This window comes from Macrobrachium nipponense, chromosome 1 (assembly GCF_015104395.2).
Source record: "Macrobrachium nipponense isolate FS-2020 chromosome 1, ASM1510439v2, whole genome shotgun sequence".
Classification (NCBI taxonomy): domain Eukaryota; kingdom Metazoa; phylum Arthropoda; class Malacostraca; order Decapoda; family Palaemonidae; genus Macrobrachium; species Macrobrachium nipponense.
This window is the reverse complement of record NC_087200.1, coordinates 192,386,113-192,409,716: the sequence shown is the minus strand read 5'-3', so window position 1 is coordinate 192,409,716 and position 23,604 is coordinate 192,386,113. Positions and strand designations below refer to the sequence as shown.

At 44.1% G+C, this 23,604-nt stretch overlaps 1 protein-coding gene across 2 annotated transcripts in view; it reads left to right on the top strand.

Annotated features, from left to right (window-relative positions):
• Positions 1-1,090: 1,090 nt before the first annotated feature.
• The window catches only part of LOC135219955 (uracil-DNA glycosylase-like), a 71,108-nt gene continuing 48,594 nt past the window's right edge, over positions 1,091-23,604 (top strand). The window contains exons 1-2 of one of the 2 annotated variants that reach the window (XM_064257200.1): positions 1,091-1,201; positions 10,677-10,784. In XM_064257200.1, the coding sequence (XP_064113270.1) occupies positions 1,181-1,201; positions 10,677-10,784 (129 nt within the window). In that variant the 5' untranslated portion in view covers positions 1,091-1,180. The remainder of the gene's footprint in view (positions 1,202-10,676; positions 10,785-23,604) is intronic. The other variant, XM_064257198.1, reaches the window with a different exon arrangement.

The window sequence follows — 23,604 nt, the reverse complement described above, 5'->3', positions numbered from 1 at the left end:
CATTATTTTTTCTGTACCTATGTTCATATTCTCTTTCTTCCATCAGACTTTCCCCCCTCTAACAAATGTTTCACAGTGAAACTGTAAGTTTTTGCTCCTGTTACAACTTTAAGACCTTCGTACTGTCCATTTCCTTTTCAGCGCTAAATGACCTAGTAGGTCCCAGTGCTTGGCCTTGGCCTAAATTTTATAATCCAATCCAATCCAAATGAAGTTGCAGAGATATGGTGTCAGAGAGGTTGGAAAATAGTCAATGATGTAAAAAATGGGATGAGGAGAAATTACAGCAAGGTTGAAGAAAGCGAGAGAACTTATTTGGTATCAGATTCCATAAAGGGAAAATCATACAATATTATTAATGATAATCAGATTTACATATAAGTGAAATATGTGAATGTTGCAACTTGTTTTAGTGGTCATGGATTTCCAAAGTAATTACTAGGCCTGCATTAGGTGACTTTTTCACAATTATCTTTCTTGCCATGGAAACTATCTCAAAAAGCCAGAAAAATGTACAGTTGTATCTGCTAAGTTCTGTTCACTTGTTTTTGAGAAATTGATTATACTAAATTCTTGGAAAAATTTTTGCCGAGCTGATGATGTGCTGCCATGGACTGTTTGAAGTAAGCAGTTTCCCTGAAAGTTGACTGTCTTGAGAATATTACTTTATATATATAATTATATATATATCTATATATATATTATATAATATAATATATATATAAATATATATATATTATATATGTATATCTTTACACATTTTTTAGATATCCTGTTGGCACACATAGTACACTAAAGATGAGGATTTATGTTAGTGTTACTCTTTTGTAGTTGTTACATGTTTTAAGCCATCTTGGTGGAGGTATACTTGAATATTAATAATTCACTTTTGAATCTAAAAATTAACTAGTATTAAAAAGGTTCAATTCTATGATTATAAAATGTTTCTTCATTTTGTAATATGCAAATTATACTAATTTAGTTAGCAGAAATAATTTATTTGAAATGATAGTGTTTTTATTCTTGTGTTACTTTTAGTATTCATGCAGTACAAAGTTATGGATGATCTTGAGTTATCTTGATTTTTTTATGATTCAGTATTGTCTTATTTGCAGGTGTACTTTCAAACTCCCCTAGCATTAAATTACCAGATGGTCTGAGTCCTGATCAAAAAAAGCGTATGAATGAGAACAAAGTGAAGGTGAGTACTTGCTAAACACAGCTTTGTTATGTATGCATTCTTATATGGTAATTGAGACCCAGTTTGCTCTGTGATGCTAATGTATGAGCATTCCTCCTGAGTCATGGCTCATATTGCTGTTTTCACATTAGCAGGCTGATTTATCATGTGTTAATATGTTACCTCAACTATCCTCGTATGCACTGTCTGCATGCAACTGCAGCCCACCACAATACATACATATGTGGATATACACTGAATAAAAAAACCTTCTGTTTGGCTTACAATGCATCCATGAGTTACGGTGAGGGATCTGTTCCAGCACTGCGTTATAAGTTGATTTCTGCCGTAGGTAGGTTTTTCAGTTAACAGCGCTCACGGCGCCATTAACTTGATTCCTATTCTTGCTGTTAGCACCGTCAACTGTGCTTATGGTGCCATAACTTGATGCAACATCATGTTACAGTGCTGAAAAATGCTGTTAATGGCTCTGAAAAAAGCACCGTAAAATTGAATCGCTGTAAGTTGGTGGCACTAAGTTGAGAATGTGTGGGTCAGTGCTTTTTGTACAGGTTGAAGAATTGATGGTAACGATGTTGAGATCTCATAAAACAATCTGATTGAGGGGTGATGTGGGGTAAGACCAGGAAGGGCTGGGAGAGCGCTCTTCTGGTTGGGAGTTGCAGCTATTATTGGCTCTAAAGTGAACAACGTCAAATATGTCATTTTTATACATTCAACTTCCCTGCCAGATATATACTTAGCTATAGACTCCGTCGTCTCCGACAGAATTTCAAATTTCGCGGCACACGCTACAGGTAGGTCAGGTGATCTACCGCCCTGCCCTGGGTGGCAGGACTAGGAACCATCCCCGTTTTCTAATCAGAATTCTTCTGTCGCCCGGACCATCAACATTGTTGTTGGTTCCTCTCGATTGGTTTTTCTTTTTTCACCGGCAATTGATCTTCTTGACCGACTTTTGGTGACGTATCTGGATTGTTGGATTGGCATACGCTTTTGTGGACTGTTTTGTGGACTTGATTTTGGAATTTTCTTTAATAATGTCTGACTCTGGTATGGTTGTGAGACGTTGTGTGAATGTAGGCTGCAAGGTGAGGTTGCCGAAAGCTTCGGTAGACCCTCACACGGTATGCAAGAGGTGCAGGGAGTATGAATGTTCTTTTACTAATACTTGTAAGGAATGTGAGAACTTGAGTGAGAACGAATGGAAGAATCTAACTAATTATTTAAAAAAGTTAGAAAGAGAAAGAGTGAGGAAGGCTTCTCATAGAAGTTTAAGTAGTTCTAGATCTGAACTAATTCCAAGCTTGGGATCTTCCCCAAGGGTAAGTATTGCTACTTCTCCTTCCATTGCAGCCCCTTCTCCTATTGCAGAACCTGTAGATCCAGCAAAAGAACTTGCGGATCTAAAAGCAGCCTTCAAGTTGATGGAAAACAAAATGGCTGCCATACAAGGTAAGGCTAGTGATTTTTCAGTGGACAGTGATATGAGTGTCCCCAGTGTAGTGGAGGGGGCATCTGGTCGGCTCAGCAACGCTCCTAGGTCTAGACCTCTTCCAAGCTCACATGCCCAGAGGAGAAGGAATGTCGAAAGCCGAAAGGAGGTTGTGGAGAATCCCCACCGATCAGGTGTCCCTTCGGCGGTTTCTGTGACACCCCAGACTGCCAAGGACCGCTATTGTAAAAGCGTCCTACGTGAGTGTTTCTCGTCGTCGGGATCTTCATCGCCGAGACGTGATTGGAGAGATTCAGATCGATCTCGGCCTCTCAAGAGGAGTTGGAAGGCTCCGAATATTGACTCGAGCCCTGAAAACTTCCCTGAGGAGTCTCCATCGGGAGTGAAGAAGGCAAGAAGAGCCATTCTTTCAACCAGAGTGAGAAGGAGGCAGGAGTTGGAGGCTATGGACTCCTCCCCTCCTCCTTCCCCTCCTCCCGAAGAGGATAAAGAGGAGGCTACAAAGAGGTTCATGATGGCGATGCAGGAACAGATTTCGTCGTTTGTAGGAGTCCTGTCAAAGGAGCCTCCTAGAAGGAAAGACACTTCCCTTCCTATTAAAAGATCCTCCAAACGTATGGAGGTATCTGCCTCCAGGATCGATACTCCTACTCGAGGTGAGGTTTCCGGTACGAACCTGGATGAAACGATCAGACGTCTGGCACCGGCCAGGAGTGGAGGAGTCACCCAGGAGGCAGGAGCCAAGAGCCAGGAGGTGAGGAGTCAACCAGGAGGCAGGAGCCAGAGCCAGGAGTGTAGAGGCATCCAGCAAGAGGGCAGGAGCCAGGAGGCAAAGAGCCAGGAGGCAGGAGCCAAGAGGCAGAGGCCAGGAGCCAAGAGGCAGGAGCCAGGAGCCCAAGAGGCAGGAGTCAGGAGCAGGAGCCAGGAGTCCGGAGTCAGGAGGCAGGAGTCCGGAGGTCAGGAGGCAGGAGTCAGGAGTCAGGAGGCAGGAGCCAGGAGGCAGGAGTCAGGAGGCAAGAGTCAAGAGCCAGGAGGCAAGAGTCGGGGACTCGTTCCTGGAGGTTATGACTCTTCTCCAAATAGGAGTCCTCTCCTTCAGAACATAGGAGGTCTTGGAAGGACTCTCCCTCCAAACTGAACTGACGTGAACTTTCTCCTTCGTCTGATCGAGGGTTAGACGAGTGTCTGATGACGAACCTCCTGCTAATGAGGGACTTTCTAGTTATAAAGTCTTGGCCATTACATTACTACTTCAAGAGTTTGGAGATTCTCTTAGTCCGGCGGCTCCTCCTTCTCCTCGTTCGCTCTTTTCGAGCTCAGCTACGGCTAAATCGTCGGCCTTTTTAAAAATGAAGCCTGCGATATCTATGAAGAAGGCACTCCATTCTTTAGATTCTTGGATGGACAAGAAGAAGGAGTTAGGAAAGACGGTATTCTGCATGCCTCCTTCCAGATTGCACGGGAAGAGAGGTATTTGGTATGGGACAGGAGAGACTATGGGTCTTTCTCTACCTGCTTCTGCAGATGCCGACTTTCCAATTTAGTGGAGGCCTCTAGACGTCACTCCTTAGGATCGGTCAGAGCGACGTGGAGCACTTCAGAGTTGAACCACTTTCTAAAGGGACTTTTTGTCACTTTAGAGGTGTTCAATTTTCTGGATTGGTCACTCGGAGTTCTGGCCAACAAATCTAAGGATCCGGAGTTTCTGAAAAACCCAGAAATTCTCCATAGCGTCCTGTCCTGCATGGACAAGGCAGTACAGGACGGTTCGGGTGAAGTGGCTTCCCTGTTTGGTGCTGGTCTCCTGAAAAAGAGATCAGTTTATGGATCCCTATTATCGAAAGGGGTTTCTCCGAGCCAGAGGACTGCCTTACTGTTCGCCCCTCTATCAGATCATCTGCTTTTTCCTTCTCAGTTAGTGAAGGATATATCTCGCTCGCTAACTGAGAAGGCGACACAAGACCTACTAACGCAAACGTCCAAGAAAGGACGCCCTGTAGTGTCGACGGTTAAGAAGGAATCTCGTCCTCCTCAGCAGCCCTTTCGTGGAGGTGCAGCGACTCGTCCTCCTGCCAGAAAGAAGAGCTCTGAAAAGAGAGGAAGGTCTTCATTTAGGCCCTTCAAGAAATCAAAGTGACTTGTTGCTCCTCCAAGCACCAGTGGGCGCCAGACTCCTGCAAACTTTGACAGGAGTATGGGCAAAAAGGGGAGCCGACCCTTGGTCAGTGTCGGTCCTGAAGAAGGGATATGTAATCCCCTTCGACGACAGCCCGCCCCTAACATCTACGCCTCGGGAACTGTCAGCGAGGTACAGAGACCCGTTAATGAGAAAGACTCTCCTTCAAATGGTGGAGCAAATGTGGGAAAAAGAGGCCATCGAACTTGTGCAGGATCCACACTCCCCGGGATTTTACAATCGCCTTTTTCTAGTACCAAAGGCATCGGGGGGGTGGAGGCCAGTTCTGGACGTAAGCGCTCTGAATCGCTTCGTACAGAAAAAGAAGTTTCGCATGGAAACGTCCGCCTCTGTAATGTCGGCTCTTCGTCCAGGAGATTGGATGGTCTCTCTGGGACCTGCAAGACGCATATTTCCACGTTCCCATTCACCATTTGTCAAAGAAATATCTTCGCTTTGTGATAGGAGACAAGATCTTTCAGTTCAGGGCTCTGTGCTTCGGTCTGTCTACAGCCCCACAAGTATTCACCAACCTGATGGCGAATGTAGCAAGATGGCTTCACCTAGAGGGGATAAACATCTCCCTCTACTTGGACGACTGGCTGATCAGGGCCAAGTCGAAGATTCAGTGCTTGGAGGACTTAGAAGTAACAAGGAACATGATAGATTCGCTAGGGTTGCTCGTCAACCTCGAGAAGTCACAACTGATCCCCAGCCAGAACTTGGTCTATCTGGGGATTCAGATGGATTCTCGGGGTTTTCGGGTATATCCTTCGCGAGAAAGAATCGCTCGAGGTTTGTCGAGAATCTCGAGCTTCTTAGAGAGAAAGAAACAGCTCAGCGAGGGATTTCCTGAGCCTTTTAGGGACCCTGTCTCATTGGAAAAGTTCTTCTCGCTAGGGAGACTTCACCTTCGCCCTCTTCAGTTTTTCCTCAAAGAGGTGTGGAGTTGGAAGACGGGTCAACTCTCGGACATCTTCCAACTTCCACAAGAAGTAAAAGATCATCTGAAGTGGTGGATCCCTCCGCTTCAAAAGAACGAAGGCGTATCGCTTGCTCTGCAGAACCCAGACCAAGTGTTATTTACCGACGCTTCGGAGTCGGGATGGGGAGCGACGCTAGGAGCAAGGGAGGTGTCAGGCACCTGGACAAAGGAACAGGTGTCCTGGCACATCAATTGCAAGGAACTTGTGGCCATACACCTAGCCTTAAAGTTCTTCGAAGAGATAGTCAGAGACGGGGTGATACAGATAAACTCGGACAACACGGCTCTGGCTTACATACGCAAGCAAGGAGGCACGCACTCTTTCTCCCTCTATCAGTTGACAAGACACCTGTTAACCTGGACGGGACGAAGAAAGAGGCATAACTCTCCTCACAAGGTTTGTTCAAGGGATCAAGAATGTGAGAGCGGACAGGCTGAGCAGGAGAAATCAGGTCCTTCCCACAGAATGGACTCTACACGAAGAAGTGTGTCGAAGTCTTTGGTCCCTGTGGGGGAGACCTCACATAGACCTGTTTGCGACGTTCCTCTCCAAAAGAATAGAGATCTTTTGCTCTCTAGTGGAAGATCCGAGAGCCTTCGCAATAGATGCGTTTCTCATGGATTGGTCGGGTGTGGACGCATACGCCTTTCCCCCGTTCAAAATCCTGGGGGAAGTGCTCAGGAAGTTCGTAGCTTCGAAGAGCACGAAGTTGACACTCATAGCCCCATTTTGGCCAGCCCAGGAATGGTTCACGGAGGTACTGGAGTGGATAGTGGACTTCCCCAGATCGCTTCCAAACAGACACGATCTACTCAGACAACCACACTTCGAGAGGTTTCTCATCAACCTCCCAGGTCTCGCTCTGACTGCCTTTCGACTATCGAAAGACTTGTCAGAGCGAGAGGCTTTTCTCGCAAGGCTGCGGGCTCTATCGCTAGAGCCCGCAGAGCTTCGACGAGAAGAGTATACCAGTCAAAGTGGGAAGTCTTTAGGAGGTGGTGTAAGGGTCAGAAGCTGTCCTCCTCCAGTACCTATATAGTGAATATTGCCGATTTCCTCCTCTTTCTGAGAGAGGAATCACACCTTATCTGTCTCGACAATAAAAGGATACAGAAGCATGCTGTCTTCAGTATTCATGGAATCTAGGCCTTGGACATTGCTAACGACAAAGATCTACACGATCTAATTAGATCTTTTGAGACTTCGAAAGCAGCTACTCCTAGAACACCTAGTTGGAATCTAGATGTGGTCCTGAAATTCCTTTCATCGGATAAATTTGAGCCTTTACATCTGGCGTCCTTCCGCGACGTCACTAGGAAATGCTTGTTCCTAGTGGCTCTCGCTACAGCCAAGAGGACGAGCGAATTACACGCTCTGGATTCCACGGTGGGGTTTAAAGGAGATGCTGCCATCTGTTCTTTCCAAGACAATGTTTCTGGCAAAGAACGAAAACCCATCAAAACCTTGGCCAGAAGTTTTGAGGTAAAAGGCCTATCTAACCTTGTAGGCAGAGAGATAGAGAGATCTCTCTGTCCAGTGAGAGCTCTTAAATACTATTTAGAGAGGAAGAGACAGATGGGAGCTTGTCAACAAGGTCTTTGGTGTGCGGTGAAGAACCCCAAAAGACTCATGTCCAAGAACGCCTTGGCTTTCTTTGTGAGAAGCGTTATTACGGACGCTCACAAGAACTGCTCGGAGGAATCCTTCGGTCTTCTAAAGGTCAAGACTCATGAAGTGAGGGCAGTAGCAACGTCTTTGGCGTTCCAAAAGAATATGTCTCTAAAGAATATCATTGAGACTAACATATTGGAGGTGCAATTCAGTGTTTGCATCTCATTATCTGAAGGATGTGAGAGTGACCTATGAGAAGTGCTTCTCGCTAGGTCCTTTTGTATCAGCAGATACAGTACTGGGTCTTGGAGCAAAGACTGATCCTTAATTTTGTGTTTTTTATCGTACATAAACCCTCTTGTCAGATATGTGCTTGGTTTTTCTAGTAGCAAGCTCACTACTGTCGCACGGGAGCAGAGTGTCATTGCTGGTAGGGGATCAAGGGTATGTATGACTAGTAGGGGAGTACAAAATTTTTTTTTTGTATATTTTGTAACTGAAATAGTGTTAATTAATGTTTCGAGTTTTTGGGTTTGTTTGTAAGGAGTTCGGGGTGGATAACTCCTTGCAATCTTAGAACTAACATGGATGTTAGGATCAGGTGATCGGGATCGGTTTTGTGCTCCTTGAACAAGGTGTATTGTCATGTTAGTGGAATAGCACCCAATGACAAAGGCCTTTAGGCTCTGCCGAGTAAGTGGATAAGACCCCATTGGCAGACCCACAAGAACTCTTAGCCATAGATCAATATCTCGCTGAGGCTCTTGAGGCTAAGCAGACTCCAAGGCAGTAGCCGCGAAGTCTTCAGCCTAATAAGGTAGGAACCAAGGTTTATTAATACCTACAACATATGTTGTTTACCTGTCTATTTCAGTAGTTAGCTGTCTCTTACCCACCACCAATGGGTGCTAATCAGCTAAGTATATATCTGGCAGGGAAGTTGAATGTATAAATGATATGTCATGTTACAATAAAGTTTATACATACTTACCTGACAGAAATATTATACGATTAATGGCCACCCAGCCTCCCCGCAGGAGACAGGTGGAAGAGAAGAATTCTGATTAGAAAACGGGGATGGTTCCTAGTCCTGCCACCCAGGGCAGGGCGGTAGATCACCTGACCTACCTGTAGCGTGTGCCGCGAAATTTGAAATTCTGTCGGAGACGACGGAGTCTATAGCTAAGTATATATCTGTCAGGTAAGTATGTATAAAACTTTATTGTAACATGACAATATCATTTTATTTATCACCTGTAAGTATTTGATGGAGATGCATCATGACTTCATGAATTGCTATGGCTGAGAGAGTGCTCTTCTACTAGGTAGCTTTCATGACTGTTTTTGGCTCCAAAGCTACACCATTGTTTGTTGCCTCTGAGTGGCTGATAGGGATGCATCATAACTCCATCAGAAGTTTTGATCTCTTATTCCAGCTAAAGTCTAATAATGAGATAGCAGCTGATGTTGCCCTGGTAAGATGGAGGAGGGAACCACTGAAATGACAACGACAGCAAGTATGATGCATCGCGACTTGCAAGCTGTGAAGAGATGAGGAGGATCTTTGATGGCTTCATTGAGCTGATGGAGAATCCCAATATTGACCTCAGCTGTTGCCCCTTAGAGTTAGTTGTAAAAGTTTTAGAAATGCGGCAGGTAGTGATTAATGGGCAGATTCTTTGGACTTCATGCCAGATCCCTTTGGGAACTTCTTCAAACCCCTGACACCTCTGTATCCAAACTCATCATCATCTACTTCTTTGGTAACTGTCCTTCAGCTCTGAACCAAAAGCAAGTGCTTCAACAGTCTTTGCTGGTGTGGCAGGTTCTTCCAGCCAAGAATCTGATTTGTGTTTACTGCTGCTTGAAGACCACTACAGAATTTTATTCTTCTGATCAGTTCACCGCTTTCTGACCTCTTGGAGGAACATAGGCAGAGGAGGAGGAGGACTTAAACCCCTTTCGTGAATTTTTCAAATCCAGCCTACATACATCAGCAGTTTTGGCATTGCTCATAGTTGAGAGAGATTCAGTGTTAAATTGGAACCTCAAAAGTTCAAGCAAGGATGCAGTACCCTACTACCCTAAAGCAATTCCCCTTGTACTTTATAATGTACTTACTTACATTTTTATCTATTCATTAATTTTTTTTAATAACTGATCTCTTCTCTTTCCTGTTAACTTTTACTTTCAAATGAGCATCATTTTCCTTGGAAGCTTGAATTTCAAATTAATAGCCCCCTTTTGGCTTATTCCATATGAATAGGGTTCATCGTCTGAATATTGTTGATAATAATTATGATAACTATAATGAACTAGAATTATACTGTATGTCTGTTTTCAAGTAAACCATAAACAATGTCATTCAGATTTTGTTAATATTGTGTAAAATTCATGGGACAAGTTAGATTAGGATCAAACTTGCATTCCTACCGAGAGTCATGCACTAGTGATAAAGATGAGCAGGTAGAGATCAAATGAGAACCCAAGGCAGGTTCAAGGAAGTTCAGTTAATTTTGGTTATACTAAGATACAAGAGAAGAAATAAGGAAGACAAAGAATACGTCTCTATCTTCCTCAGAGGTGGATCAGGTAATATTACAACTCTTGGTTAGCCTGTCCTTACATTATTAATGTTTGTATTTATGGAACATGAAGGTTATTCCAAATTTGACGGTGTGCTCTCATTTTGTGAGCACCTGGTTTTGCTTACTGCACCTAATTTTTTAATTTACTGATCATATTTTTGTGGTAAAACTATATTGCATTAAAATAATATTGTGTATGTCATTTTGCTATTAAATATGAAACTGAATTTGGTGTTGTGTAGCATATTGCTTATCTCAATTTAGAAGTGTTTTAAGGGAATTTAAGTATACTTGAGCTTTTCAGGTATAACTGTAGTTAAGACGGTTGTAATTTACTTTGTTATTGAAGAAATACTCACCTAATTTTTTTATTTACTGATCATATTTTTGTGGTAAAACAATATATTGCATTAAAGTAATGTTGTGTATGTCATTTTGTTTTTAAATAAGAAACTGAATTTGGTGTTGTATAGGATATTGCTTATCTCATTGTAGAAGTGTTTTAAGAAAATTTTAAGTGTACTTGAGCTTTTCAGGTATAGCTGTAGTCAAGACTGTTGTAATTTACTATGTTATTGGATAAATGCAAAAATTTTTATAGTTACTAGATGTCATTGATATTATGGTTGCTTATTGATATGTTTTTTTTTCTGCTTAGGCCGAAATTAAGCTGCAGAGTAAGAAAACACCTGCACTTCATAGCAATATGGGTACGAGTTGGTTTATGGCTCTCAAGCAAGAATTTTCAAAACCTTACTTTGATGAGGTGAGTCTTATTTCCTTATGTCAGTGAGGTTTATCTTAAACAAAAGTAAACACTGATATTTTATGTATTTTTTATTTGCTGTAGCTCAGTATGGTAGGTCATTGAGATTCATGTAAATGTTTTGCTAGCTGGCAGTAATTACCAAGTTAAAGTGATCAATATTGGGAATGTGATTGATTGGTGAATAATGTTTGAAGATCTTTTTTACTGTGTCTTTGGAGGGTGCCTTGATAGGTGTTTTGTTCATGCCTCTTACCTGACAGATATATATATAGCTGTATTTTCTGAAGTCCGACAGAATTTCAAAACTCCCGGCACACGCAGTGGGCGGCCAGGTGGTAGTACCCATTCCCGCCGCTGGGAGGCGGATATCAGGAACCATTCCCATTTTCTATTCATATTTTTTTCTGTCGCCGGTCGGTAAACTACTGTTTACAGACCTCCGCCTAGGATTTTTTGGATTTGACTCGCATTTAAGTATCTGATTGACTTTTGGTATTGATTTTGGATTGTTGGATTGGCATACGCGATAGTGGACCGTTTTTTGACTTTGGATTGGCTTTTCTGTAAACGTGATGTCTGGATCAAGTGCGGTGAGTTTCAGAGTGTGTGTGAGGAGTGATTGTAAGGTGAGGCTACTGAAATCATCAGTAGACCACCACACAGTATGTATGAGTTGTAGGGGGCATGTTTGTTTGGTGGATGATTGGTGCAATGAATGCGATGGATTGACCGATGATGGATGGAAGGTGTATGATTCCTATCGGCGTAAATTGGAACGCGATAGGATCAGGAGGTCTTCCTCCAGGAGTGGTTCTACAAAAGGTAAGGGTACTAATATTTCACCTGCTATAACACCTGTAGATTTTGTATCTCCTAAACCTGTGTTGTTGCCTTCGGGCCCTGAATCTGTGTCGGGAGAAAATGTGCCCTTTCTCTTATTTTGGAGTCTCTACGTACTCTGGAGACCAAAGTGAAAGCCTTGGAAACTGGCTCAGTGCAAGTGCGTGATCGTGCCCCTAGTGTTGTGGAGGGGGCGTCAGATCGGCCCCATAATGCCTCTAGGCCTAGACCGCTATCGGACTCCCAGGAATCAGGGAGGGGATATGTCGAAAGCCGCAAGAGGGTTACGGGGGCTCCCCACCGATCTGGCGTCCCTTCGGCAGGCCTTGTTGCAAAGTCCCAGGCTGTCAAGGAGCGCGTATCCTTAAGGACTGCTTTTCGTCCTCCGAAGCGTCCTCCCCGCGCAAGGGGTGGAGAGACTCTCGTCCGCTGAAAAGGACGTTTCGTGTTGAGGACGCTTCACGGCCTGTATCGCCACTTTCTTTGCGCTCTTCTCCGGACGCGTATGACGCTTTTCCGCCTCAGAAGAGAGGTAGGATCTCATCCGACGAGGACGCTGGGTTGCGCGCACAGGCGCGTATCCCTGAGAAGCAGGTAGCTGTACCTGTGAGAAGGAAGGAGGCGTCCACTGACCCCTCGTCTTCTCGCAGGATCAGCCCTGCTCCCTCTGTTCGTTCTTCTCCAACGAAGAACATTCTTTTGTCCCTTCAGGACCAGTTATCAACGCTTATGGCTCAGAGGACTCGCCCAGCAACAGTCGAGCCTAAGCGGAGGAAGGACCTTAGGCTGTCCGTCAAGAGGACGAAGCAGTCTCCTTCTCCCTCTCCTCGTTCGTCTCTTTCGCCGATTGCGTCTCCTTCGGCGATTCGCCGATCTCGTTCGCCCGCTAAGAAGATGGGTCGTCAGGACGCTTTCGTTCCCTCTCAACGTCATGGGCAGGCTGCTTGCCATGATTCTCGAGAGGACGCTCAGGACGCTCGGCAGGACGCTTGGCAGGACGCTTTTCAGGACGCTTCGGAGGGCTCCGAGCAAGAAGACGACGTGTACCAGGACGCTCGGAAGGACGCTCGTCGTGACGTGTCTCCTTTTAAAGAGAAAACAGATACCTTTTCGTTGAAGAAACGTAAGGACGCTTCTCTTGGAAGGAAGGCGGCCTCGGTCGTCGTTAAGGACGCTCATCGCCGTCAGGACGCTCTGCCTACTTCGAGCGGTAAACGCCACAAGGAAGACAGCCTAGATAAGGCTTCTACTATTAAACAACGGGGGTCTTTGATTAAGGCAAGACCCGATAGACGTACGCCCTTTCCGGAGAGGCGGTCTCCTCCTCCGATTAGGGAAGAAGGAGAATTGAGTAGTCCTGCTGACTCTGTTGAAGAGGAACCTTTTGCTGCCTCTTCAATCTCGGACTACAAAGTTCTTGTGCGGCTGTTGCGCTCGTCCTTCAGGGACAAGTTCCAGCCTGCAGCTCCCAAGTCTCCTCCTTCGCAGTTTTCATCCTCGAAGACATGTAAGACCCCGGAGTTTGTCGAAATGAAGACTTCGCTCTCCACTAAGCGGGCCTTCAAGAAACTCCAAGACTGGATGGAACGAAGGAAGGATCAGGGCAAGACAACTTTCGCCCTTCCTCCCTCTAGACTCAGCGGTAAAGGAGGTATTTGGTATGAAACCAAAGGAGACGTGGGTGTGAGAATTCCTTCTTCAGCTCAAGGGGATTTCTCCAGCTTGGTGGACTCTCAGAGGAGGTCCCTTTTATCCACTGCTAAAGTAACCTGGACCCCTACGGAGACAGACCATCATTTGAAGGGGCTGCTGCGGACTCTTGAAGTCTTCAACTTCTTGGACTGGTGCTTGGGAGTTCTAGATCTGCAATCTAGAAGCCCAGAGTCTCTCAGTTTGGGGGAGCTGTCCAGTGTGCTATCGTGCATGGACAAGGCCGTCAGGGATGGTTCAGAGGAGCTTGACGTCCGGCAGTTCCTTCCACTTCTTCGTCTTTTGTGCGACCGCCGAAGAAGGTTAAACCCTTTCGTGGGGCTCCTCCCTCGAGAGCAGCTCCTCGAGGGAGAGGGCTTGCAAGAGGAAGAGCTTCCTTCAAACCCAAGCCATCCAAGTGAAACGCATGTCCTTCAGACCAGTCGGAGCCAGACTGAAGTCCTTTGCGGGAGCATGGAGAGAGAGAGATACGGACCCTTGGTCCCTCAAGATCGTGGAGCAGGGGTACAAGATCCCCTTTTTAGATCCTCCTCCTCTTTCCACGACTCCCAGAGACCTTTCTCCATCTTATCAGGGAGAAAAGAAACAAGTGTTGTTCGATCTTTTACAACAGATGATCGAAAAAAGAGCGAGGGAACAAGTCGCGGACCTGGGGTCTCCAGGCTTTACAACAGGATTTTCCTAGTACCAAAGCAGTCGTCGGGTTGGCATCCAGTCCTAGATGTAAGCAGGCTCAATCTCTTTGTGGAAAAGACCAAATTCACGATGGAGACGCCTCAGTCTGTTCTGGGAGCCTTGAGACCGGGCGACTGGATGGTGTCCTTAGACCTGCAGGACGCGTACTTTCACATCCCGATCCACCCTCTTTCAAGAAAGTACCTAAGATTCGTCTTGGGCAAAAAAGTGTGGCAGTTCAGAGCTCTTTGTTTCGGTCTGACCACGGCTCCAATGGTGTTCACCGTAGTCATGAAGAATGTGGCGAGGTGGCTACACTCTTCAGGGATAAGAGTTTCCCTTTACCTCGACGACTGGCTTATCAGAGCGTCGTCGAGAGAAAAGTGTCTGAAGGACTTGCAGTTCACGTTAGCCCTAGCGAAGTCCCTGGGACTTCTTGTCAACCTCGAAAAGTCGCATCTGACCCCGACACAGTCCATCGTGTATCTGGGGATTCAGATGGATTCAGTGGCTTTTCGAGCGTTTCCGTCCCAGGAACGTCAGCGGCTAGGATTAGAGAAAATCTCAGCCTTCTTGGGGAAAGAAACTTGCTCGGCGAGGGAATGGATGAGTCTGCTGGGCACCATTTCCTCGCTAGAAAGGTTTGTTTCTTTGGGAAGACTGCACCTCAGGCCTCTCCAGTTTTTCCTTGCGGACGAATGGAAGGCCAAGGACGATCTCAATGCGATCTTGAGAATCTCAGAGTCAACAAAGAGCCATCTAAGATGGTGGTTCGATCCGCAGAAGCTACAAGAGGGCTTGTCCCTAAGTCTTCTGAGCCCCGACCTAGTGTTGTTCTCAGACGCTTCCATCGCGGGCTGGGGAGCAACACTAGGAGGGGAGGAAGTGTCAGGCTCCTGGAGAGGGGAACAGGCAGCCTGGCACATAAATGTCAAAGAACTAGCAGCGATCTTTCTGTCTCTGCAGTTCTTCGAAGGGAGTTTGACGAACAAAATCGTTCAAGTAAACTCCGACAATACCACAGCACTCGTGTATTTGAAGAATCAGGGAGGAACACACTCCAGGATTTTGTTTCACCTGGCGAAGGAGATTCTGCTGTGGGCAAAAAGGAGAAAGGTTACGATCCTGACGAGGTTCATTGCAGGAGTGCAAAACGTCAGGGCGGACCTTCTCAGTCGTCAGGAACAAATCCTACCGACGGAATGGACCTTACACAAAGACGTGTGTTGAGACCTTTGGAAGTTGTGGGGACGTCCTCTGGTCGACTTATTCACGACGTCGAGGACCAAGAGGCTTCCTCTGTATTGCTCCCCGGTCCTAGATCCAGAAGCAATCACTGTGGACGCGTTGCTATGGAGTTGGACGGGCTTAGACCTGTATGCCTTCCCGCCATTCAAGATCATGGGGGAAGTCATGAGGAAGTTTGCGGCTTCAGAAGGGACGAGGTTGACCCTGATCACCCCGATGTGGCCAGCGAGAGAATGGTTCACAGAGGTCATGTCTTTCCTTGTAGACTTTCCAAGGACGTTGCCCTGGAGGAAAGATCTACTCAAACAGCCTCACTTCGAAAGGTATCACCAAAACCTCTCCGCTCTGGGTCTGACTGCGTTCAGACTATTGAAAAGTTGGCCAGAGCGAGAGGTTTTTCGAAAGCAGCTGCGAGAGCAATCGCAAATGCAAGACGTGCATCTACAAGAGCTGTATACCAATCGAAGTGGGCTTCCTTCAGGGCATGGTGTAAAAAGGAGGGAGTTTCCTCTTCCACGACCTCTGTGAACCAGATAGCCGATTTTCTGCTCTTTCTTAGGAATGTGCAGAAATTAGCAGTCCCTACCATTAAGGGATATAAGAGCATGTTGTCAGCGGTTTTTAGGCACAGAGGCCTGGACCTTTCTGACAACAAAGATATTCATGATCTCTTGAAATCTTTTGAGACTTCGAAGATTCCCCAAGCGAGACCGCCTTCATGGAACCTTGACGTAGTTCTTAGGTTCTTAATGTCGAGTCCTTTTGAACCTCTTCAAGCAGCGTCTCTTCGGAACTTGACAAGGAAGGCTCTTTTCCTAACTTCTCTGGCGACGGCGAAGAGAGTTAGTGAAATACAAGCTTTTAGTCATCTAGTGGGATTCAAAGGAGACAACGCTGTCTGCTCTTTGAGCCCAACTTTCTTGGCAAAGAATGAAAATCCTTCTAACCCTTGGCCGAAAAGCTTCGAGATCAAGGGTATGTCAAGTCTGGTGGGCCAAGAACCAGAGAGAATCCTGTGCCCTGTCAGGGCTCTCAAGTTCTATGTGCATAGAACAAAAGAGGTAAGAGGTCCCTCAGGTAATCTCTGGTGCTCTGTGAAGAGACCAGAATTACCTTTATCTAAGAATGCTGTTGCTTTCTTTCTGAGGGACGTCATTAAAGAGGCTCATTCATCTTGCCAGAAGACTGATTTGAGCCTCTTACGAGTGAAAGCTCACGAAGTTAGAACTGTCGCTACCTCTCTTGCCTTCCAAAAGAACATGTCAATCAAGGACATTCTTGATGGCACCTTTTGGAGGAGCAACTCTGTTTGCCTCACATTACCTAAGGGATGTGAGAACGATTGATGACGACTGTAATTCTCTTGGGCCATACGTTTCTGCAGACACAGTCTTGGGGGCTGGAGGTAGCTCTCTCCCTATCCCTTAGTTAGGTTTAGGTTAGTTTTAATTGTTGTGTTTTTGGGTTGTGGTGAGTCTTGTATGAAGATCTCCCATCCCTTAGTTTAGTGTTCAGGGGGTCTTTGGATAGTTGGTCAGGTGGTGGTCAGTTGCTTCGTTGCCCTCATATGATGGCTCGATGGTCTTGTCACGTTGAGGTCACGTCCCAGTTGACAGATCATCCAGAGCGCACCAGCACTACAGGTCTCCACCTGGCTGGCAACTCTGATTAAGCAAAAGCAGGCTTAAGTGACAGTAATCACAGAGTCTACTTTGCTAACAGGTGAGGAACCAAGGTGTACATCATCTACTTAATTTAAGTTTCCTACAAATCCGTATTCTGTTCTTCTTCCCACCATCCGAAGGTGGGATTCAGCTATATATATATCTGTCAGGTAAGTGGCATGAACAAAATGTTATTGTTATAATACAATTAAGTTTGTTCATACTTACCTGGCAGATATATATAATTAGAGTGCCCACCCTCCTCCCCTCAGGAGACAGTGGCATTAATAAAATATGAATAGAAAATGGGAATGGTTCCTGATATCCGCCTCCCAGCGGCGGGAATGGGTACTACCACCTGGCCGCCCACTGCGTGTGCCGCGAGTTTTGAAATTCTGTCGGACTTCAGAAAATACAGCTATATATATATCTGCCAGGTAAGTATGAACAAACTTAATTGTATTATAACAATAACATTTTTATTGTTTCTTTTTGTGATGTGCTAACAATACATGTGGAATGCATGTAGCTTTTGCACAGAATACCTTACATTGAAGATTATTTTTTTATAGTGGCGCAGAGACCATAATGTGAAACAGAAGGCAAAGTGAACTAAAACATTTCTATTGTTCTGCATACTATTTCTTCATGCATTACATTTTTTACCTAAGTGCACTTTGCTGCTCCTGCCTTTGCACACCGTATAAGTAGATTCATTACTACTTGGTTTATGATATTCCCAGTTTATTCAAGCCACGAATTTTAGCATTGGTAGTACAGTGGTACCTCGAGATAGGAAATTAATCTGTTCCGAGGCGGCCTTCGTATCATGAGCTTTTTGTATCTTGGACCGCATGTTACATGTAAAATGGCTAATCCGTTCCAAGCCCTCCAAAAACACCCCAGTAAATTTCATAATAAAGGGATTTTGACAAAGGAAAAATCTATTTCTGGGGGAAGACCTGTGTCGCCCGGTGAACCCGTCCCTCTTTCTTTTCCTGATCCCCACCCTGTAGCCAGTCCAAGCTTGGGTGCGTATTCCAGGAATAAGATGCCAGGCGTGGGTGGTTGTAGTAGCGAGCAGAAGGTAGATGTAGTACTCCTTGTAACAGCTCTTGCCTTGTGAGGGACTTTGAAAGGAATCTTCTAATTGGCAGAAGTCCTGTGATAGTGGCCTCCACTCGCCCCAGTGCTTATACCGACGCCCTTTGGTGATCGAGCGGAGGGTAGTAACTTCAGCATTCCTTTTTAGCTTTTTTTTTCTGGTATATTTAGAATCTATCTATACCTAGAAATGTGTGCTACAGGACCATTTCACTGGGTGACACAGGTCTTCCCCCAGAAATAGATTTTTCCTTTGTCAAAATCCCTTTTCTGGGTTCGACCTGTGTCGGCCAGTGAAATAGTATCAGAGAATTGCCATACAAGCTTGAAAGATACAAAACAAAAATATATAAGGAATAATGAAACTTAAAGTTCACCAAAGAATAAATTTAATAAGCAGTGAAAAGAAACAAGCAAACTCAGCTGAATTCTTAAAATTAGGAACGGAACCCCTGCCGCTAACCGAGGGCCGCCTGTACATACAAGTATGTACAATAACAGGTAAGGAATACAAAAAGTGGGTCCCAATCGCTATATACAAGTCCGGTGACGGAATGGCAAGCAAACCAGCCCGGCACCGGGGGGCGAAGATTGGTAGGGAATACGAGCGAGGTAGGTAGGAAGGAGTGAGTATCAAGGGAAAAGGGCTAAGCAGAATGAGCAATAGAAAATAGTTTTAGGACTCGGTCATCTCAGGGGAAACTATGCTCCCTGCCGCCACTGCTGAGAATTTAAGGGCCTCTAGATTCTTGAGATAGTGGCGTTTAAATACTGCCGGAGATTTCCAACCCGTATATTTCTTCAGGTCCTCGAAGTTCATATTGTGAAAATAGTTAATCGAGGTAGCCACTGCTCGGATATCATGGACATGTGGGACTGAATCCGGATTGGCTTGTTTAATAAAATAAAGGATTTGTTGTCTAATACCTTTTAAGGAAATTGTTCCGCCTTTCTCTCTAATAAAAAGGGGACCTGAAGACTTTTTGGAAGTCCTGGCCAGATAGGATTTAAGAGTGACGACAGGACACAATGATGCGTTCTGCGTAAGGGAAACAATCTTCCACGGAGCTCACCTGTTTTGTGGGTCTTCATTCTTGGCCAAGAATCCGATCCGGGGATAGTAGCACTTCACCCCGATGGAAGGAATTCGACATGGTTTGGGTCTCTAGAGAGAGCCGACAGTTCAGATATTCTGGCGCCTGAAGCCAGGCTCATTAAGAATAATGTTTTCCTGAGAAGGGTTATATATGAGCATGAATCATTATCAGTGTCTGAGGCTAATTTAACCCTTAAACGCCGAAGCGGTAAAAAAAAAAAATGTCTCCCGTGTGCCGGAGACGTTTCAGAGTGAGCGCAGAAGCGGAAAAAATATTTTTTTCAAAAAATCACAGCGCGCTTAGTTTTGAAGATTAAGAGTTCATTTTTGGCTCCTTTTTTTGTCATTGCCTGAAGTTTAGTATGAAATCATCAGAAATTAAAAAAATTATCATTATCATATATAAATAATGCGATATATGATAGCGCAAAAACGAAATTTCATATATAATTGTATTGAAATCGCGGTGTGCGCAAAACGGTTAAAGGTAACAAGTTACTTTTTTTTTCGTTGTAATGTACACTAAATTGCAATCATTTTGGTATATAACACATTGTAAAACGATAAAAGCAACACAGAGAAAATATTATCACAAAATAATGCATGAATTCGTAACGCGCGGACGTAAACAGATATTTTTTTCAAAACTTCACCATAAATCTAAATATCATCCTAGAGACTTCCAATTTCTTTCAAAATGAAGACAAATGATTGAATATTACTATACTGTAAGAATATTAGCTTACAAATGCAGTTTTCGATCTCTCTCTCTAGAGAGAGCCGACAGTTCAGATATTCTGGCGCTTGAAGCCAGGCTCATTAAGAATAATGTTTTCCTGAGAAGGGTTATATATGAGCATGAATCATTATCAGTGTCTGAGGCTCAATTTGACCCTTAAACGCCGAAGGCGGTATAAAAAAAAAAAAAATGTCTCCCGGTGTGCCGGAGACGTTTCAGAGTGAGCGCAGAAGCGAAAAATATTTTTTTTCAAAAAATCACAGCGCGCTTAGTTGTGAAGATTAAGAGTTCATTTTTGGCTCCTTTTTTTGTCATTGCCTGAAGTTTAGTATGAAATCATCAGAAATGAAAAAAATTATCATTATCATATACGTATAAATAATGCGATATATGATAGCGCAAAAACGAAATTTCATATATAATTGTATTCAAATCGCGCTGTGCGCAAAACGGTTAAAGGTAACAAGTTACTTTTTTTTTCGTTGTAATGTACACTAAATTGCAATCATTTTGGTATATAACACATTGTAAAACGATAAAAGCAACACAGAGAAAATATTATCACAAAATAATGCATGAATTCGTAACGCGCGGACGTAAACAGATATTTTTTTCAAAAATTCACCATAAATCTAAATATCGTCCTAGAGACTTCCAATTTCTTTCAAAATGAAGACAAATGATTGAATATTACTATACTGTAAGAATATTAGCTTACAAATGCAGTTTTCGACCTCTCTCTCTAGAGAGAGCCGACAGTTCAGATATTCTGGCGCCTGAAGCCAGGCTCATTAAGAATAATGTTTTCCTGAGAAGGGTTATATATGAGCATGAATCATTATCAGTGTCTGAGGCTAATTTAACCCTTAAACGCCGAAGCTGTAAAAAAAAAAAATGTCTCCCGTGTGCCGGAGACGTTTCAGAGTGAGCGCAGAAGCGGAAAAAATATTTTTTTCAAAAAATCACAGCGCGCTTAGTTGTGAAGATTAAGAGTTCATTTTTGGCTCCTTTTTTTTTGTGGGATCATATTCGCACTAGAAGACTTTCAATTATAATGGAAATCATCAGAAATTAAAAAAATTATCATTATCATATATAAATAATGTGATATATGATAGCGCAAAAACAAAATTTCATATATAATTGTATTGAAATCGCGGTGTGCGCAAAACGGTTAAAGGTAACAAGTTACTTTTTTTTTGTTGTAATGTACACTAAATTGCAATCATTTTGGTTATATAACACATTGGTAAACGATAAAAGCAACACAGAGAAAAATATTATCACAAATAATGCATGAATTCGTAACGCGCGGGACGTAAAACATATATTTTTTTCAAAAATTCACCATAAATCTAAATATCGTCCTAGAGACTTCCAATTTCTTTCAAAATGAAGACAAATGATTGAATATTACTATACTGTAAGAATATTAGCTTACAAATGCAGTTTTCGACCATATCTGACGAGTTAAAGTTGACCGAATGTCCTCTTTTTTTAATTTTTTTTATATATTTTTGATTTTTTTTAATGCAATTATTTCAGAAATAAGAAAAAAGCTACAACTTTCAATATTTTTCGTTTTATTTTACATGAAATTGCACACATTTTCATATATAAAACTCTATGAAATGCCTAATATAAAACGGAGCAAATATTCCGAGAATGGGACTTACGCATTTCGGAGTTTTGTGGCGGAGAATCCGCGCACGGAGGGAAGGAAAGTTTTTTTTTTAAATTCACCATAAATTTAAATATTGCTCTAGAGACTTCGAATTTGTTTCACGATGAAGATAAATGACTGAATATTACTAGACTGTAAGAGTTTTAGCTTACAATTGCGTTTTTCGACCATTTCGGTAGAGTCAAATTTGACCGACGTGTTTTTTTTTCTATTTATCGTGATTTATATGCAATATTTCGAAAATGAGAAAAGCTACAACCTTCAACTATTTATTGTTGTATTATACATGAAATTGCGCACATTTTCATATATAAAAACTTTATGTAACGGCTAATTTTGTACAAGTAACTTACCCAGCAGATATATACTTAGCTATAGACTCGGTCGTCCCGACAGAATTTCAAAACTCGCGGCAACACGACAGGTAGGTCAGGTGATCCACCATTCCCGCCGCTGGGTGGCGGGGTCTGGAACTATTCCCGTTTTCTAAGCCATATTTCTCTGTCGGTTGAACGGACAACACCTATTGTTCGTTCCTCCATCTTGGATTTCAACTCGTTTGCCGAGAATTTGGATTGGTTTTTTTGGTGACGTATTCTGTTTTTTCTCTGGCTTGGCATACGCTTATTGTGGACTGTTTTTCGACTTTGGTTTTGACTACTCTTTCACGATGTCTGACGCTAAGGCTTCACCTATGTTTTAGAGTTTGGCAGTAGGGAAGACTGTAAGGTTAGGCTGCCTAAATCGGCATTAGATCCGCATAGTATTTGCGCTAAATGCAGGGAGAATGAATGTTCTTTTATTAACACCTGTGTGGAATGCGAGAACCTTACGGAGCTTGAATGGAAGGAATTATCATCATATGTTAGGAAGCTTGAGAGAGATAGAGTGAGGAAGGCTTCAGCTAGGTCATCAGTAGATCTTGATCCTTAGAACAAGAAATTAACTCTCCATCTAACAATTTTCCCTTAGCCTCAGCTGCTTCTCCCTGTTCTGAATCCAAAGATTCTCATCAGAGAGGGAAAATGTAAAAGCTTCAATTAAGAAACTTCAAGCTCAGCTACGAGCTCTAAACCAAGGTAAGAGTGGTGATAGTGACTTGTGCAGTGTCCCCAGTGCAGTGGAGGGGGTCGTCTGACCGGTTCCTCATTGCTCCTAGGCCTAGACCTCTTCCAAAAAACTCCCAGGACCAGGGGAGGAGGAATGTCGAAAGCCGCAGGGAGGATGCAGAACATCCCCAACGGTCAGGCGTCCTTCGGCAGATCCTGTTGTTAAGTCCCAGGCTGCCTCGATTGCCGCAGAAAAGGCGTCCTAAAGGAGTGTTTTCGGCCTCAGACTCTCCTCTCCTAAACGAGGATGGAGTTCGTCCTCCCGTTCGTCGCCCTTTGAAGAGAGAACCTGGAAGGCGCCTAAAGGAGACGCTGCTGACTCCAGCCCAGAGCGTTTTCCCCGAGGATTGGCCTTCGGGACCTAAGAGGACTAGACAAGAGGGAGCCTGCTACTTCAGGAATCCGACCTAACCAAAGAACTAACTATGAAATTTTTAAAACTGGTTTGGTTTAATCAATGCAAAGAGCCAGTTTAGCGGTCTCTCGTAGGCTCTTTTGCTAAGGACTCTACAAGGAGGAAGGATGGCTCCGCTCCCTGTTAAGAGTTCCGCTAAGCGTCCATTCCTTCGTAACCGGAGAGAACTCTCACGTTCTCCAGGGCGTTTATCGCCTTCGTCAAGGGACTCGTCGGATAGGAGTTGTTCTCCTGAGAGAAGAGCCCTTTCGCCCTATAGGCTGGCTTCCCCGAAGCGCCCTCTTAGACACAGCGCATCGAGCAGAAGTCTCGATCGGTTTAGATACAAGGAAACCGGAAAACCGATTTAGGTATCAGGGATCCCTTGGGTCTTCCAGGACCAGAGCCAGACAGACGCAAAGAGGCAGCAAGACGCAAGAAAGGACCGTCAAGAGCCTCTTAGAACGCTGGATTCAGGACGTCAGGATTCTGCTATGAAGGCAGGAAATCAGGAACCGCTTTTGAGCCAGGACGCCATGAGTCAGGGCGCCAGG